General features: G+C 43.1%; 1 protein-coding gene across 1 annotated transcript in view; it reads left to right on the forward strand.

The window, feature by feature from the left end:
• The first annotated feature begins 5,728 nt into the window (after nt 1–5,728).
• Nucleotides 5,729–15,745, forward strand: part of LOC108920539 (TSC22 domain family protein 1) — a 34,170-nt gene continuing 24,153 nt past the window's right edge. The window contains exon 1 of the mRNA XM_029257774.1: nt 5,729–8,977. Coding sequence (XP_029113607.1) covers nt 6,228–8,977 — 2,750 coding nt within the window. The 5' untranslated portion in view covers nt 5,729–6,227. The remainder of the gene's footprint in view (nt 8,978–15,745) is intronic.

Here is a 15,745-nt window from a genome sequence, read left to right on the forward strand (position 1 = left end):
AACCTTTGCCATCTGGCCGGCACTACAGAACACCGAGCACCAGGACAGCCAGGCACAAGAAAAGTTTCTTTCCTCAGGCCATCTACCTCATGAGCAGCTAAATCCTCCCAGGGAGTAAACCAGTGCAATACACAACGCTATTTATATTTATATTTATAAGTATTTATCACATCATATCTCTTACTCACACTCCCTTGCATTTGTATCTAGTGACTATTCTTGTATATTGGGTACTTTGTATTTTTATATATTTTTTATTCCTTGTTCACATACTCTATCTTCTCACCTGTCTTGTCACTGTCATTCTGTCTGTGCTGTGGAAGTTTCTGTCACCAAGACAAATTCCCTGTATGTGTGAACATACTTGGCAATAAAGCTCGTTCTGATTCTGATTCTGAAATGTCTGCAAAGTAAATAAATGTACATGCAAGCAATGAGCCAGCAATATCAATTATTATCATTATTATCATTAATCAATAATAAGAAAAACACATTTAACATTAGTCTGTTAGGATATTCCTGCTGGTGAGGTAACATTAACTAGGTGTCTCAGATAACATCACTGTTATTTCAAGGGGACAACGTGGATGGAGGTGATCAATTGCTGACCAATGAAAGCGTTGCTTGCATCTGTTGAGGATGGAGAATGCCAAGAAGTACTTTCAAATGTTCAAATCTCAAATGAGATTGCAAGTGCTGACTTAACGACAAATAAAACACCAAATATTGCCAATCCACCAATTATCAGAAACTAATTCAGGATTATGGTGGTCCAATTCTTTTCCTGGTTAACATTATACACACACAGACAGATTGAAACTGCTTGTCCCGAGTGGGGTCGCAGCCAGCCGGTGCCTAACCCTGCAACATAGGGCGTAAGGCTGGAAGGGGAGGGGACACACCCAGGATGGGACACCAGTGCATCACAAGGCACCCCAAGCAGGACTCGAACCCCAGACCCACTGGAGAGCAGAACCCAGCCAAGCCCACTGTGTCACTGCACGCCCCACTTAACATTATAATTGATTAATATTTATTTATTTAGTTGACACTTTTCTCCAATGTAAACTACAATGTTAGATTTGTAAAGTCAGCAAATTGTACAGTAATTTAACTGTAACAGAGAGTGTGAGAGAAATCAAATCTTGGGTTGCTCAACTTAATTTTTCCATCACTGGCTTTGTCATTAATTTAAATTTTTTATATGGTTTCTCTCTAAATGGAATAATTCATGTCAGCCTACTACTTTCTCAAGGAAAGGGCTCGAAAAGACCAACTAAAGACTTCTACAGTGAAACTTTACTAACACAATCTCATACATTATTAGGAGTGTAGATCGCATGGTAATTTCAGACATATATGAAAAATGGCAGTTCAGAAGGTGTCCTGCAATATAGCCTTAAATTAGATACTTAATCTGAGCTGCTTCACAAAAATACCAAGTGGATATTTCAAACTGGGAGTGCATAATTGTTGGTAGGAAGTGAAAAGCACAGATTCACGGTCAGAGGCTCTGAATAAAAGTGTACTGAGCAGTAAGTAGTTATTATAATGTGGTAAGAAAAGAAAAGGTGGAAAGTCTTATCTCTACCTTTCTGGATAGACTGATTCTAGGAAGGAAACTGGAAGGAAGCAGCAGTTGTACCAGAATCACTAAACACTGAAAACAGAAAACAAATACAAGGGGTTCCATCACAAAACAAACTGCTGCAAGCACTGATGTTTAGAGATTTATTAATGAACTGGAGCTAAGCCCAGTTCTGTGGGAAACCAAAACCTGAATGAGCAGATATCCAAATTCTTGATTTCTTCCAGCCCCTGGCCCTTCGACTGTGGATAAAGCTTGACCAACCTCCAGCATTTCCACTTGAAGCCGCCACACTATTTCTTTAAATCTCTGATGTGTTTGAATTTCAGAAGTCTTTATCCGGTTAGAAGCCTCTAGAATTCTTTTTCCAAAAACAAAAAAAGGGTCAACTTTATTACAGCCCAAATTTAAAGACATTGTAAAGTTAGTAGGGGGCGTAAAAACAATGCATGCGTATGAAAAAGAACTGTTGCCAAAATCTCTTACAGTTATTTTTTCAGAGAAGATACTGTGATTTTTAGGAAAGGATAACTGGAAAAAAGATGTTTAAGAAGACATGCCTCATTGAAGATGAGAAAAAGAAAGGGATACTTTTATTTTGTTCACAAAACAGTCCTGGTACCATACGCATGCAATATTTTATGTATGACCAGTGAATTGGGTGTTACAAATTAATATAATCTATCCAAACCTGTTCTTAACATCAAGCATTCACTATGACACAAAGGAATATTAAATTATGCTCATATGTAAAATGTAAAATATTACATGAATGAGATACCTTTTCACAGTCATAAAATGAATATATTTTTTGCAGTCTGAATTAAACTTGCCCTGGAAAGTATTCGTACTGAAGCATCTTGTGGATTCAAGCTTTTCTAGAATAAACTGTTTTCATCATTAAGAGGTCACAGTAATGTTTTCCAAACACAGTAATACAAATAAATGTGTTTTTTCATCAGTGATATATCATTTTGGTCTATTTTATCATCTTATTACCAGGGATTGCTTTAAACAACATGGCTGTAGTTGTGGTTGTAGTAGAACTTGGGAGTCAACATGTGAATGGACGTTCAGGACTGTCTGTGGTCCAGCACATGGTGTTTGGAGACAAAACAGGACAGTTCCTGGTGTCCAGCCAGGACGAGGGTCAGACAAAAATAAACCTGGCATTCCAGCAGATCGCCTGCTCCACCCGTTGGCTTGGATTCAGGGCATGGGGTACAGTGGACACAAGCCCGAGACTATGGACGTGGGACCCACTATCCATGTGACCACATTCCTGGTTTGGGATTGGACTGGTCACCTTGCTCATAAACCCTTGTTGTTTCAGGGAGTCTGTTCTAGGTCAGGAACACATTGTGAAAACTACAGACTCAGTTTAAACACCACAAATATTTACACTTGTAAAGAATACATTTGACCATTTTTTGTTTTTTAGCCATAATTCGTAAGCCGTCCTCAAAATATCATCTGATAAAACATTTTAACATGTAAAAGGATAGTTATTCTGACATTTTTTTAAGTCCAAAACTGCCATATTAAATAGCATGTGCATATTGTTTATAATTAAATGGCTGTTTATTGGTGCTTCAATGGAATGAAAGCAGACCTCAGTGTATAAACCCACTATTATTGTGGGTCAGTACAATAGAGTTCTGTATTTTTTTTTGTGGCGTGGCAGTGTGATTTAAAGCTGCTGACAGCGACAGACGCTTACATTGCAATCTGCTCCGGCGGGCTCGCTCCCTCCGGCGTTTGCATGGCTGGACACGACCTGTCTGCCTGCCTGGTCTGGACGTAGAGTGCCGCTCACGCAAGGCACCTGTTTGGTTCAGCCTTGCAGGCACAGGGGTTCAACACCCACTCACTGCAGACTTTAATGCTTCTCTTTTTGTCATCTAATTAGCTGTTAGTAGAGAGGAGGCTGAGGGTATGAAGAAAAAGAGCAAAGCGAAGCAAATTGAGGAGCACTGCATGTTGGCGATGGTTCTGCAGCTTGCGATGATTGACAAGGCTTGACAGCAGTGTGAACGCTGTGTACGAGGTCTCCTTGCTGGCATCCCCCTGGGAGCGAAGCCTTTGTTGGTATGCTGGTGCAAGGACAACATGTGTTCATCTCATCTCGATTCCCATTCGTTAGCACTCTGGGATTGGTCAACTGTTCCAATATCGTTTTCATTAGATTACCTACTGTGGTGTGTTTATGTGCTCAGCTAATTCTCCCATGAAATAATGTTTTCACCTAGTAAATTACTTTGTGAAGTTGTAAGATGCGGTTAAAGCGAGGAGCATGATTAACTCAAGACTGAATTAAATAGTCCACCTTTCCCACATTAATTTCATTGTCACGCTGTACGATCTGACTCAAAGGGGATCGAAGATGTTAAAGAATGTCCGATACGCCACGAGAACGATAAACTACCAGCAACATCCAGTTTTTTGATCATGCTGACCGAGAATCTCAAAGAAAAACCCTCTCGAGACAGAGTACAACGCCATAATAGCGCCATCGCAAAACATAGTGAAGCTGAAAAACAAAATCATTTTTCAAGAAATGTATATAAGCTTGTCCTAGCCAAACCATGGCCTTGTTTCCTGTCTTTTCCCTCCCTAATTGAGAGGCTGGATTAACATCAGCGTTTGTTATTGTACTGCTTCCGTTGCAGTGCAGATGTGGTTGAGGCGGTGGCTGTGGGCGATGAGACACTTGTTTCTCCGTTTTCACAGCTCTTTCACCACAAGATTGCACAAACCGTCTCTCACTGGACCTCGCCTCCGTCATTGTGTATGACCCCAAAAAACAGAACGTCCCGGAACGTGACTAGGCGGAGATGAATGCTGAACAACAAATAGGCGATGACAACAGGAGCTTCCAGACAGGTTTTCCTCTCGGTCCTGGGACATACTGTCCCCTCTTCATGGTAAAGCTGTAAGCGGCAACAGTAAAACCAATTATACACTGAAAGTGTATAAAATCACCAATATTCTGTTATTTAAAGTTTTTTTTTTGCAGTCTTTCCCATGGACTTAAGATTCTGGAATTTGAACCTGGATGTTCAATTGACTCTTTTGTATTAAATAAGCGAGTTTTATTGATAAAAAGATCATGTCCCCATTTCGAATGTAAAAAGCCACTGATCTGTAAAAGTCAATGTGTCAAAATCACCAGTGTTTAAACACAGAAAAGACGCAGCATTCCTATCATGTGTCTGGGTGCTCTGTCTGCAGAAACATCTGGCGGTTCTCCTGCGCTCGCTTTTTGTTGCGGAGAAAACGAACACAACCCCTAGTTAACAACAGACTAGCTGTTCTCCTTTTTCAGACATCTCTGTGTATTTTGCTGTTGACCTTTTCAGCCTATGCTGGTGAAGAAAATATTCTTTGACGCTTTTACTGTAATATTTCAGCATTGCAGTCGTTTGTTATTTGAAAAAGTGAAAAATACAACTTAAATTGATAGAGACGTAAAAAGACATCAGCACCACGAGATAGATACCACACCACGATAATAGGTGTAGGACGAATACGTTTATAATAATCGTATTAGTGCTATATCTGCGTCAGCGATTATTTAAATATGTGCAATATATTCATGTGGTGGGATGTTGTATGTGTTTGTCCACTAACTATGAACAAAAGACACCAGTAACGGGAGAAAGACAGAAATGACAACGCCCATGTCTGAAGTTTGGTTGCTGTGTGGCATTATTTTAGCATGCCTTTCTCGTGTTTTCGCTATAATAGCAGTAATTTTAATAAAATCTGCAGAAGACACTATGCTGTATTTAAATCTTTGACGGGAAAGCGATGGCGCCTTCTTTGCTTATTCGACAAATCATTCAAGTCCATTCATGTAAATGAAGCAGGTTCGTATTATGCGGTTCAGCGGGAGTTCGGAACATTCCGTCTCGCACTCGTTTTCAATCGACTGACGTCACAGACATTCGGCTTTTTCCGGGTCACGCTCCGACGTCCGTTTCTGCGCGCTAGTCGACTCAGTCCCCCGCCTTTCCCAGACTGGCTTTATGTCTCGCAGACGCGCAGCGCCAGTGCGCATGCGCATCCGCCATATTCGCAAACCTCCTCCCTCCCTCACTCATCCTCCACACCCCCCCCGTCTCGTCACGGCCAGAGAAATATCCAGCCACAGTGCAAGAAGGTGGCTGCCTGAGAGAGGGTGAGACAGCAAACACTGGATTATAAACAAAGAGATGGAGTAGAATAAACAGCCACTTTGTTAAACATAAGGAGGATTCTCTACAAAGAAGAACTCAACCTTAGCGACGGATTGCTTTTATTTCGTTTGTTTAACTAATATCCATTGAAATAATGCGACTGAACGCCTTGCACTGATGGTGGTCTCTCTCTGCGTTAATGGTAGCTGTGTTTTACCGGCGAAGTGTGTCTCTGCCACCACTATATCCGTGTAAATACTTTACAACCCACAAGTTCTGAGGTAAAGATATGTTGAACTGTATTTAAACACACAAAAGAAGCGCGACTCCGGACAGCTAGCTAACGTCAGTTAGCTCTGCTAGCGTTAGCTGGTGTTTCGGGCTCTCCGACGACGGCCGAGACAAGAGGGGGGGGGACACGAACCCGTCATTAAAGTTGAATGGCTGCTGCGTGAATTTACATGAAAACCGGCCGTTATTTGTCGATATTTGGTGTTACTTTTCTGATTAAAGTCAGCGACAAGCACTGGCTTTCTCGGAGCGGCTGTCTGTGGCAGTTTCTTGGCGCACCGTGTGAGGAGACACCCCTGGAAGGCTTAAGAATGCACCACCCGGAGTCTGCGGGGGACGCGGCCGCCGTTAGGAAGATGGCGCACCCGGCTGTGTTTCCCAGGAGGGGCAGCGGCACCGGCGGCGGAGGCAGTGCTGCCGCTGTCAGCATGCTCACAGCTACAAGCCTTGGCAACAGTGTCATCGCCAGTGATGAGTATCAGTCTAACCTATTGGTACATCCCCCTCCCCCGGCTGGCTCCTCATCCCCTGTGCCCCAGCATCCTCCCCAAAGCCTTAACCTCTTGTCTCAGCCCCAGATGCAGTCGCAGTCTAGCGCAGCGGTTGGGGCCCAAATAAAGAAAAAGAGCGGGTTCCAGATCACCAGCGTCACGCCAGCTCAGGTGTCCGTAAGCACCAACAACAGCATTGCGGAAGACACGGAGAGCTACGATGACCTGGACGAGTCGCACACCGAGGACTTGTCGTCTTCGGAGATCCTCGACGTTTCCCTTTCCCGGGCCACCGACATGGGAGGCCCAGAGAGGAGCTCCTCTGAAGAGACGCTGAACAACTTTCACGAGGCGGACACTCCAGGCGCAGTGTCTCCTAACCAGCCGCTGCACCACCACCCCCTGCCTCAAGCGGTTCAGCATGGTACAATGGTGAATGGGATCATACATCATCACCAGCATGGCCGCCACCACCAACACCATGTGCACCACCACCATCATCACCAAGCACCTGGCAGCCACTCAGCAGTTGTGCCCTCCGGGGTCCCGGAAGGAGGTGGCATTTCTGCTGCTGGGGGTTCCGCTTCTGGAACATTACCAAGTGTGGCTCAGAAGTTAACTGCAAATGTGGGAGCGGCTCCGGAAAATGCTCCTGTTGGTATAGCCAGCGTCGTGGGTCAGCCTTTGGCTGTTGGTAACGCAGGAACTGTGACCGGATTTCTCTCTCTGACTGCAGGGGCAGCGATTAGTGGGGTCAGTCCTTTGACAACCAGTGTTAATAATGTGAATATGTTGAGTTCTGCCAATGTGCCTAACATGGGGGGCATAACTGCCACTGGAGCCGGTGTTGGCCTTGCTACTGGGGCAGTGAACCTGAGTAATGGCAGCCAAGTAGGATTGATTCAACAGCAGAGCACAACTGCAGCATGCAGCACCGCAGTTACGGTTGCTGGTGCCGGAGCCTCTGGTCTGATAGGAACAGCAGTAGGTGGGCAAGCGGGCATGGTAGTCCCGGTTCAGCCTAGTACTGCAGCTCCAGTCCCCCATGCTCAATTGCAACAGCAAGCTCCACCCTCTGTTCCTCCAGCCGCTGCCAGCTCCCGTTTCCGTGTGGTGAAGCTGGACTCGAGTTCAGAGCCATTCCGGAAAGGGAGGTGGACATGTACAGAGTATTACGACAAAGAGCCAACAGGGGGCGTCGGAGCACCTCCCTCTTATGAGGGTGCACCGGGCCACAGGGGCGTGGAGAGCATACGGCAAGTAGTGCCTGAGAGCATGGCAGGCTCGGAGCGAGAGAGCACCAGTGGGAGCTCGGTCAGCAGCACCATCAGCACCCTGAGCCACTACACTGAAAGTGTGGGCAGTGGTGAGATGGGTGGTCCCTCTGCCACGCAGCCCTTCCCCCCGCAACTGCAGGAGTATGCCTCCCCCCCAACTCTTCAGCCCCCATTGTCTGGTCTTGCCCAGAGTGTACCACAGTCTCACGCATTACCCCAGGATGCAGTGCACCCTCTCCTTAAGACTGGTGTGGCTCCCTCAGTCCCTGTCCAGCCACAGGCTCCTGTTCACCTTGGGGGTCTTCAAACCCCCATGGGCTGTGGTTCTTCAGCCACAACTCAGCAGTCACTCACATATGCCCAGGCCCCACAGTCCGCCCCTGTACAGGCAATGCCGACTGTGGCCCAGCAACCAGTGGGCTTTGCCTCTGCACCCGCACACATTGTGCCTGCTGGCCAGGGGGTTGCTCTGCCGCCGGACTTCTCGCAGCACCAGCAGATCATCCCCACAGGTGTACAGACTGGAACTCCCACACCAGCGCACTCTTTACCCCATTTGTCTGGCAGTGGAGCACCAGCAGCGGTGCCTGGGAACAGTCCCATGATGACAGCAGCACAACAGCAGGTGGGTGGCATTCCTCCTGCTGTCCCTCAGTCCCTTCCCCCTGCGCTTCTTCAGAAGCCACCCCCATGCACACAGGCGGGGATCCTTCCACAGATGCTGCCTCCCCAACAGCATTCTGCCTCTCATGCCATCGAGCACCAGCAACCTGCCAGTACCCAGCTACCCTCTTCTGTCTCCACTGTGCCTCCCTCTCTTCTGGCGGATCCCCAGTGTGCTGTGGCCCAGAGCACCCCTCCAGTCCAAAACAGTGTTGGGGTAGGCCTGGTGCCAGGTCAGGGGGCCCAGCCAGCCATCAGCACACAGTATGTCGGTCCAGCATCTGTTACGGCCACGCAGTTGGAGGATGCTCAGCACATCCTCTTCCAGCACCAGTCCCTGCTCTCCCTCCCCAAAGTGGCGACTGGAGAATGTGCCTCAGAAAGTGGTGCCTCCATGGGGCCGGAGGGGAGCAGCGAAGCCAGTGCCTTAACTGCCTCAGCTGGCCTGTTACCACTGAAGACTTTGCCTGTGGATGGAGAGGAGGACAGGTAAGAGTCCCGTCACACTATCTAGAAGGCTTAACACACATAAACATTGTAGATGTAGAGTTACAGTAATGGGAAATAACACATTTTACACCGTTGTCATTTGTGCTTATTTTATCTGGTCCTTTTTTTAAAAAAAATTTGCAGCATTTACCTTTAGCTGGTCTTTTGTGTACATGACCCTCAAAAGTAACAAGCTTGGGTTGGGGTGAGGTTTCTGGTTCTGTGGATGCCAGTGTGGAGGGGGTGTCTGAACCCATCCTTTTCAGTAGTGGAAACTTTTGTATCATGTTACACAATTTGTTACAGGGCCTGGCTGAATGTGATTTTGCCACTGGGGTTTGGAATTCATGTGCTGTGAAGTAAAAGGAGTTTTTTAGGACAGCATCATGCAACCACAGCTGCTTTAATTGCTAAATGCTATACCGATTCTAAAGAGTGATTTTGGATAACTCTTTCTTTGAGTTATCGTTTTGTTCTTTCTGAATAAATGTATAGAATATAGGACTTTAAGTTATGTTTGTAGTTATTTTAACCATGTGGGGTGGTATGGTTTTTCCATGTCAGAAGAGGGTAGGATGGCATAGCCACCCTGAGGACTAAAAGGGTGGACTTGGTGGCTCAGTGCTATGACCCTCTGTGCAGGATTTTCATTGCTCTGGCAGCCTCTACAGATTAATGGCAGACAGGCTCTGTGATTTGATTTCCTTCGGACTACCCTCACCCTTGACCGGATGTGAAGTTTTCCCAGGTTCTGGTCTGGGGGTGCTGTGTGGTAGCTGTAGGACTGCAATGTATCAAAGCACCAGTCAACAGTGAGGGTCAGCAGCTGTGGTTCGTATTTTATGTTGTAATTCAGAAGTGAAATTCAGTAAGATTATTCAGCTCTATGTAGATAGTAGGTAGCTTACCATTTAGGGAGCCCGACTTGTATCATCAATGCTTACTTTCCTCACCATGCCCTTAGTACACTTTAGTGAGGTGCAAGTCTCTTTGGATAAGTGCAGCAGCTTATAACAAATCATTATATTATCTCTGAACTTCAGATTGTTACCACTTGCATATTTGATATCTTTAGGTATAAGACTTAAACAAAACACAATAAAACTTGTTTATTTTAGGTTATGGGGCAAAAGAAGCTTCCGTGTTTGAATCCCACCTCTACTATAGTACACTTTGATCAAGGTACTTTCCCTAATTTGATAATGATACTCTGCTGTATAAATGAGAGAATCATTGTAAAGTAATGTAGTTACCAATGTAAGTCACCTTGGACAAAAGCATCTAATTAATGTTAATTATATTGTAGAAAAAACAACTATGTGCCTAATTTTCTGTCTTAGCCCGGTATATAGCATGTGTAGCTGATTGCTAAAGCTTCCACACTCCTTGGCTGAGAAGGCTTGGGACTCTGGTCCCCCATTTGCCTGTGTCACTTAACCAATACAGTAAGGTATCCCTGCAGGAGTTTGTCAGTGTCTGTCAAAGAACAAGACTGTCACAGCTGACAGCTGCCGGAGATGTTGTGGTTTCTGGAAGGAAGCAAAATTTTCCCTTTTAATCTGTTTTAATGCCTTGAGGTCACTGAAGAAGGAATTTTAATCGCTGTATGGCACTTATAGACCATGTGTGTTAGTGCTGTACTGTTCTCATATTTTTTGTAAAGCTCATAGTGTCCCTTTAACTGGCTTTCTTGCCTAAATTCACCTAATTGCTTATAAGCATATATATCAAAAATGAGTGTCAGTTCCTGTCCATTTTGTGATGAAATGCTGGAATTATCCAGGTTGGCCATTGGAAAGGTAAGGCACAGTGATGAGCTGTGAGTCATTAATACCACACAGTTATGGTTATGGCCACAGCACCAGTGTAATAAACTAAAAATGGTGCTTGTGTGTATACACTTGTGTTTTGTATTGGCTGTCTTACAAAGGAAATTAAATCCTGGTGGTGTTCATTGTGAACAATATTTCATTATTTGCTTAAGGTGTACTTTACTAAAAATACTAAGTACAAATGTTTTTATTTTAGCTTATTTTTTGTTTGTGGAATAATTTCAAGGTTATTGTTTTTATATTAATGTTCAGTTCAAGCTCTTTACATGTTTTCCCTCAAAAGGCACAGGACACTGTGCCTTACAGATGTTGTAATCCATTTGTCTTCACTTAGATCTCATTTGACTCTTGTGAATGCAGTAAGGTTTACAAGATGTTTGCTATGCCCTGGGCCTTGCAGAGCTTGAAGCTGTGATTTTTTTTTTTTTTTTTTTTTATAACTTGGCTGATACTAGTACACAGCAGCTGAAGTCATATGACATCCAGCTAGGAATGTGTCATCCATAAGGGTCATGCATATTAGTGCTTCTCAAAAACGTGTATGTTAGACTACACGTTACGTAAATAAGAAATATCTCTCTTCATGTTAGCGTTAGCAGTGGTAGGTTCGTACATTTCAGCTTTTTGTGCTTGACCAAGGCTGCTACTAGAAACTTTTCTGTAGCGGTTCATTGAACTGTGACACCATAAACATTGTGATGAGAGGAGCAGTTGTCTGGCTGAGAATCTGCTACAGTTCTCCTTTTGCTCTCCTCTCCTGTATTGAGTTTATGCTGCTGTTGTTGCTATTCAGGGTCACAGCACTACTGTGAAGAATTGATCATACTACACAATTTTTCAGGCTGTTAGGAATCTTTGGAAATGTATGCTGTCTGCAGCGAAAATCATGTGCAAGCTTTTTTTATGACTTTTCACTTTCATAATGTTTGCTATATGTAAATTTGTGTTTGAATCGAGAATGGCATTAAAGACAAATATGCCCTATTATCCGTCTTTGCCATTGACAAGTTAAGATGTGCGGATATATTATTGTGTGAGTCTTGTCATCTGTGACAATGTTTTCAGCCCTCGCAAAGTGTTGCAGTAGAGCTTGTTTGGTGGTTGAATAGTCTTTGTGTAATGCCACAGTAGGTTGTGCCCGAGAAGCCACTGTTTGAGATGAAAATATTACCATGATTGACAGGTGTGAGTGCACTTTTCATCAGATTTAAAAACATTGTACAACTGCTATGAATCTACTGTGGCTCCCAGCCAACAATTACAGAAATCGAATGATTAAAAAAATATTTTTACTTACTAGGGTAACACAAATGAGTTACCACACCTTTAAGAATAATAATTGTAATAATAAAAAAATGTATGCTCAGGGCTTTCCATGGCATGATGTTCTTCTACATTAGTTGTTTTTGGCTTCATATGGTTATATTTTGTAACCTTCTCTTTTTTGTTTCCAGTATGTAACTTTTTTCTTTCTCTTTTAGAGTTGGTAAAATTCTGCGTTGTGACATCTCCATCAGCCATCCTAGCACAAATCTGGCACATTGCTAAAATAATGCAGAGGATGTGCTGTGGATGTGAAGTTATTTTGACAAGTTCTTTTGGAGTTTGAGTCCATCTGTACTGAGCTTCAGGAGGTTTTTTGGACATTTACTGGTGATTTTCAGGTTAACTGGCTGAGCTACCAGCATAGTGGTTAGAGCTACTGCCTTTGGACCCAAAGGTTGCAGGTTTGAATCCTACCTCTAGCTTTAGTACCTTGAGCAAAGTACTTACCCTGAACTACTCTGGTAAAGTTACCCAATTGTTTAAAGGGGTGAATAAAGTAGATTAACATTGTAAGTCGCTTTGGAGAAAAGCATCAACTAAATGAATAAATGCAAGTGCCTTACAACAGGTATTCCACTGCACACAATCTCCTCATATCCTCACGACCTATCTTCTGGTTTGTCACTGTAACCATCCTCCTGTACTCCCTGAGGCAGGTGCCTGTACTGTCTCACCTTTGAATAGAGTGAAGAACAAAGTTTGATCCCTCACCTTTTCACACATAAAACTAGTAACCCACAATATTAGTCATAAATGAGACAGACACACACCCGCTCTTTATCTTGATCTCTGTTACACCTTTTGTCATGGATGTCACTTTAGCTCTGTTCTGTCTGTGTGCAGAAAGGAGAAAGCTTTTGGTGTTTCAGTAACCCATGTTCAGTACATCTTGCAATCAAATCTACTGCATATCGGAATTTGAAATGTAGGAAAAAATGTAATTATAATTTTCTTAAAATTAGAAACACTTAGGTATAAACAACTGTTCCTGTATTCATTTGCTCCCTCCCCCCCCCCCCCATTTTTTTTCTTTTTGTGTGGTCGATGAGGTTCTTGATAAAGATTTTCGTTTAAAAAAGTAACACGAGATAATGTGCTCTTGCCGAGGATTTGAGCTGCATATCATAGTCACGGTGAATTGCTCTTTATGTGAAGATCAAGTAGATTATCTGTGCAATTAATATGCCTTGTTGAAAGGAGAATGGAGGAAATGGCATAGCCTGGAAAGTTTTGGTAGAGAGAAGTTATGAACATGGGTCAGTGCAGCTGTAATAGAATGCAGTTTGTTTTTTTTTTTTAAATAAACATGACTTTTGAACTGTAGTTTCCTCAGCTTCATCTGTAGTCAGCTTTTTTTTTTTTTTTTAAAAAAACTTTAAAAAAAGAAATTGTGACCTTAAGCCTAGGGACTTTAGCACTGTGTCCAAGTGGTTCTGAAGTGCTTCTGGGCCACACAAGCAATGTAGGGTTAAAAACTCCAGTGCTGTGGTGGGTGGTATCAGCATTGCTTTCATGAATGTGAGATAAATGGGTTATAATAAACATCTTTTCTGTACAGTCACTGTAGGCTTTTTTTAACGCATGAATTATCATTCTTCATCAACAATCAGTTTTTCAAATTGAAATAACCATAAGCCTTCTTAGAACCAAATCTACATCAACCTTAATTCTCAGTTCTAAATGTAGAAGCTCTTGGTAGCTGTTGGTAAACACAGAACACAGCCCTCAATAAAATTAAGAATCCTTTTTTCTTTCGAGCACTTTATCTCCAGAACTCTTTAAATATTTTGATTAAAAGTCTGTTTGTTTAAAACCTGTTATTATTTGTAAAACCTCCTTTTCTTAATCAGTAATAAAACATCTGAGATTTTGGAAAGAGTGGAGGAGTGCCTGATTTGAGGAAGTGCCCTGGGTTTTCATGTTTGTGTTTGTCTGCCACCCCACTCATCTAAGCCTTCTGCTTTACTCCCAGAAAAAAGTCCAGAACAGCTGAGAACTGTAGAATGTGAGATGAATTGGATGCATTTCACCCATCTGTGTTTTGCATTTATCTCTCAATAGTATACATTCTTCTTTTGTAAGATACAGGTTATGTTACTAGCATTTGTCAGTTATCATATATTTTCCAGATACCGTTCTGTATGTATGTTTTAGCTTGCAAGTCTTAAGTGTAAATATTTTGGAGCAATTAAGCTATGATTTACACAGCTGGGTCAGTGCTGCTGGCCTGTAATTGTCCATTTCATGTCCTCAAAATGTTTTTCACCTTGATATTTAGGAGTACAGTCATAATATCATGACAATTTATAAGACTGAGCCTCGTGGCAGTAATCTCTTCATGCTGGTTTGAATGTACACAGGCTGTGTTGTGCTGCAGCCTGGCCCAGCATGACCTCATGTGGCTGCAGGCCCACACAAAGCAGACCAGAGGGATCCAGAACACAGTGACACATCACGGGCTATAAACTGTTACTCGTGTATTTTCACCTGCCCTCTTTCATTCTATTGAGGAGCTATGTGAATAGTGAGTGGAGAGCCGAAGGGCAGTTGGGACTCCTGTGTTGTAGCAGAGACTGTTGTAAAGCCAGGTTAATGTAGTCAATTCAGATCAAAACAGTTGATCCTAACCCTGTTCCTTTTTCATTAAATGTTATGCCTCTTTGTAATGAGGCTTAAATGGGAAGGAGTCTTCAATAGTGTTTCCCCAAGACAATGCCAGTGTCATTGAAATGAGATATTTAGTTGCTGCAGCTCTGGATTTATTTATGTTAAGATGGGGACAGGACTCTGGTCTGGGTTCATGTCAGGAGAGCACAAGGTCCTTCCTCTGCTCAGGCACTCCTTGTGTACCCCTAAAAAACCCAGGCTTTACTGTAGAGACAGCAGTGTTAGAAACACCACGCTTCTATTTACAGTGACTCTGCACTATGTTTGCATCTTATCTGATGATTGCTAGCATTGTGCAAGGATAGACCTGTAATTACTTCACAACTTTATCAGCCTTGGAGACAAGGTGATGAATTTACAAGTCCAGCTATCACACTGATTCACTGGTTAATATTGGATGTGCTGTAGAGGAATATGATGTTTAATTTTGAGATGGCTGAGATCATCTCTTAATTATGCATTCCTTACTGAGGTTGGAATTGTGATCATCTGAGTTGAGTGGCATAGTGGATAACACATTTGTACTAATGTCCTGGGTTTTAATCATCATGAGAACTACGCACTACTGGTTCCATAACTGACTTACCCATAGCAAAAGATGTCAGGCACTCTTTGAGAGCCTGACATTATATTACTTCAGAATTATCATTCCTTGGAATTTGTGGCATGGTCAGTGCTTGTTACTGCTGGTGAACTGCAAGTGCTGGTAGCAATCATCCAGTGAAAAATAAAGCTTCCAAGCACCTTCACTCATGAGCTGAGTGTGGCTCATCATCATTTATAGACTGTCTCTGGTAATGCTAATAAGTGTGTAAATAAGAAAAAAGGGCTGTGAAGTGTTAAGGAGCTGTATACTTTTCCAACAAACAATAGTGAACTTTAATGCATTATAAAATTGGCTAAAGTACAAAAAGTGTGTAATACTTTTGAGATTGTTGAGGGG

The sequence above is a fragment of the Scleropages formosus genome, chromosome 14 (assembly GCF_900964775.1).
Source record: "Scleropages formosus chromosome 14, fSclFor1.1, whole genome shotgun sequence".
In the NCBI taxonomy this organism is placed as follows: Eukaryota; Metazoa; Chordata; class Actinopteri; order Osteoglossiformes; family Osteoglossidae; genus Scleropages; species Scleropages formosus.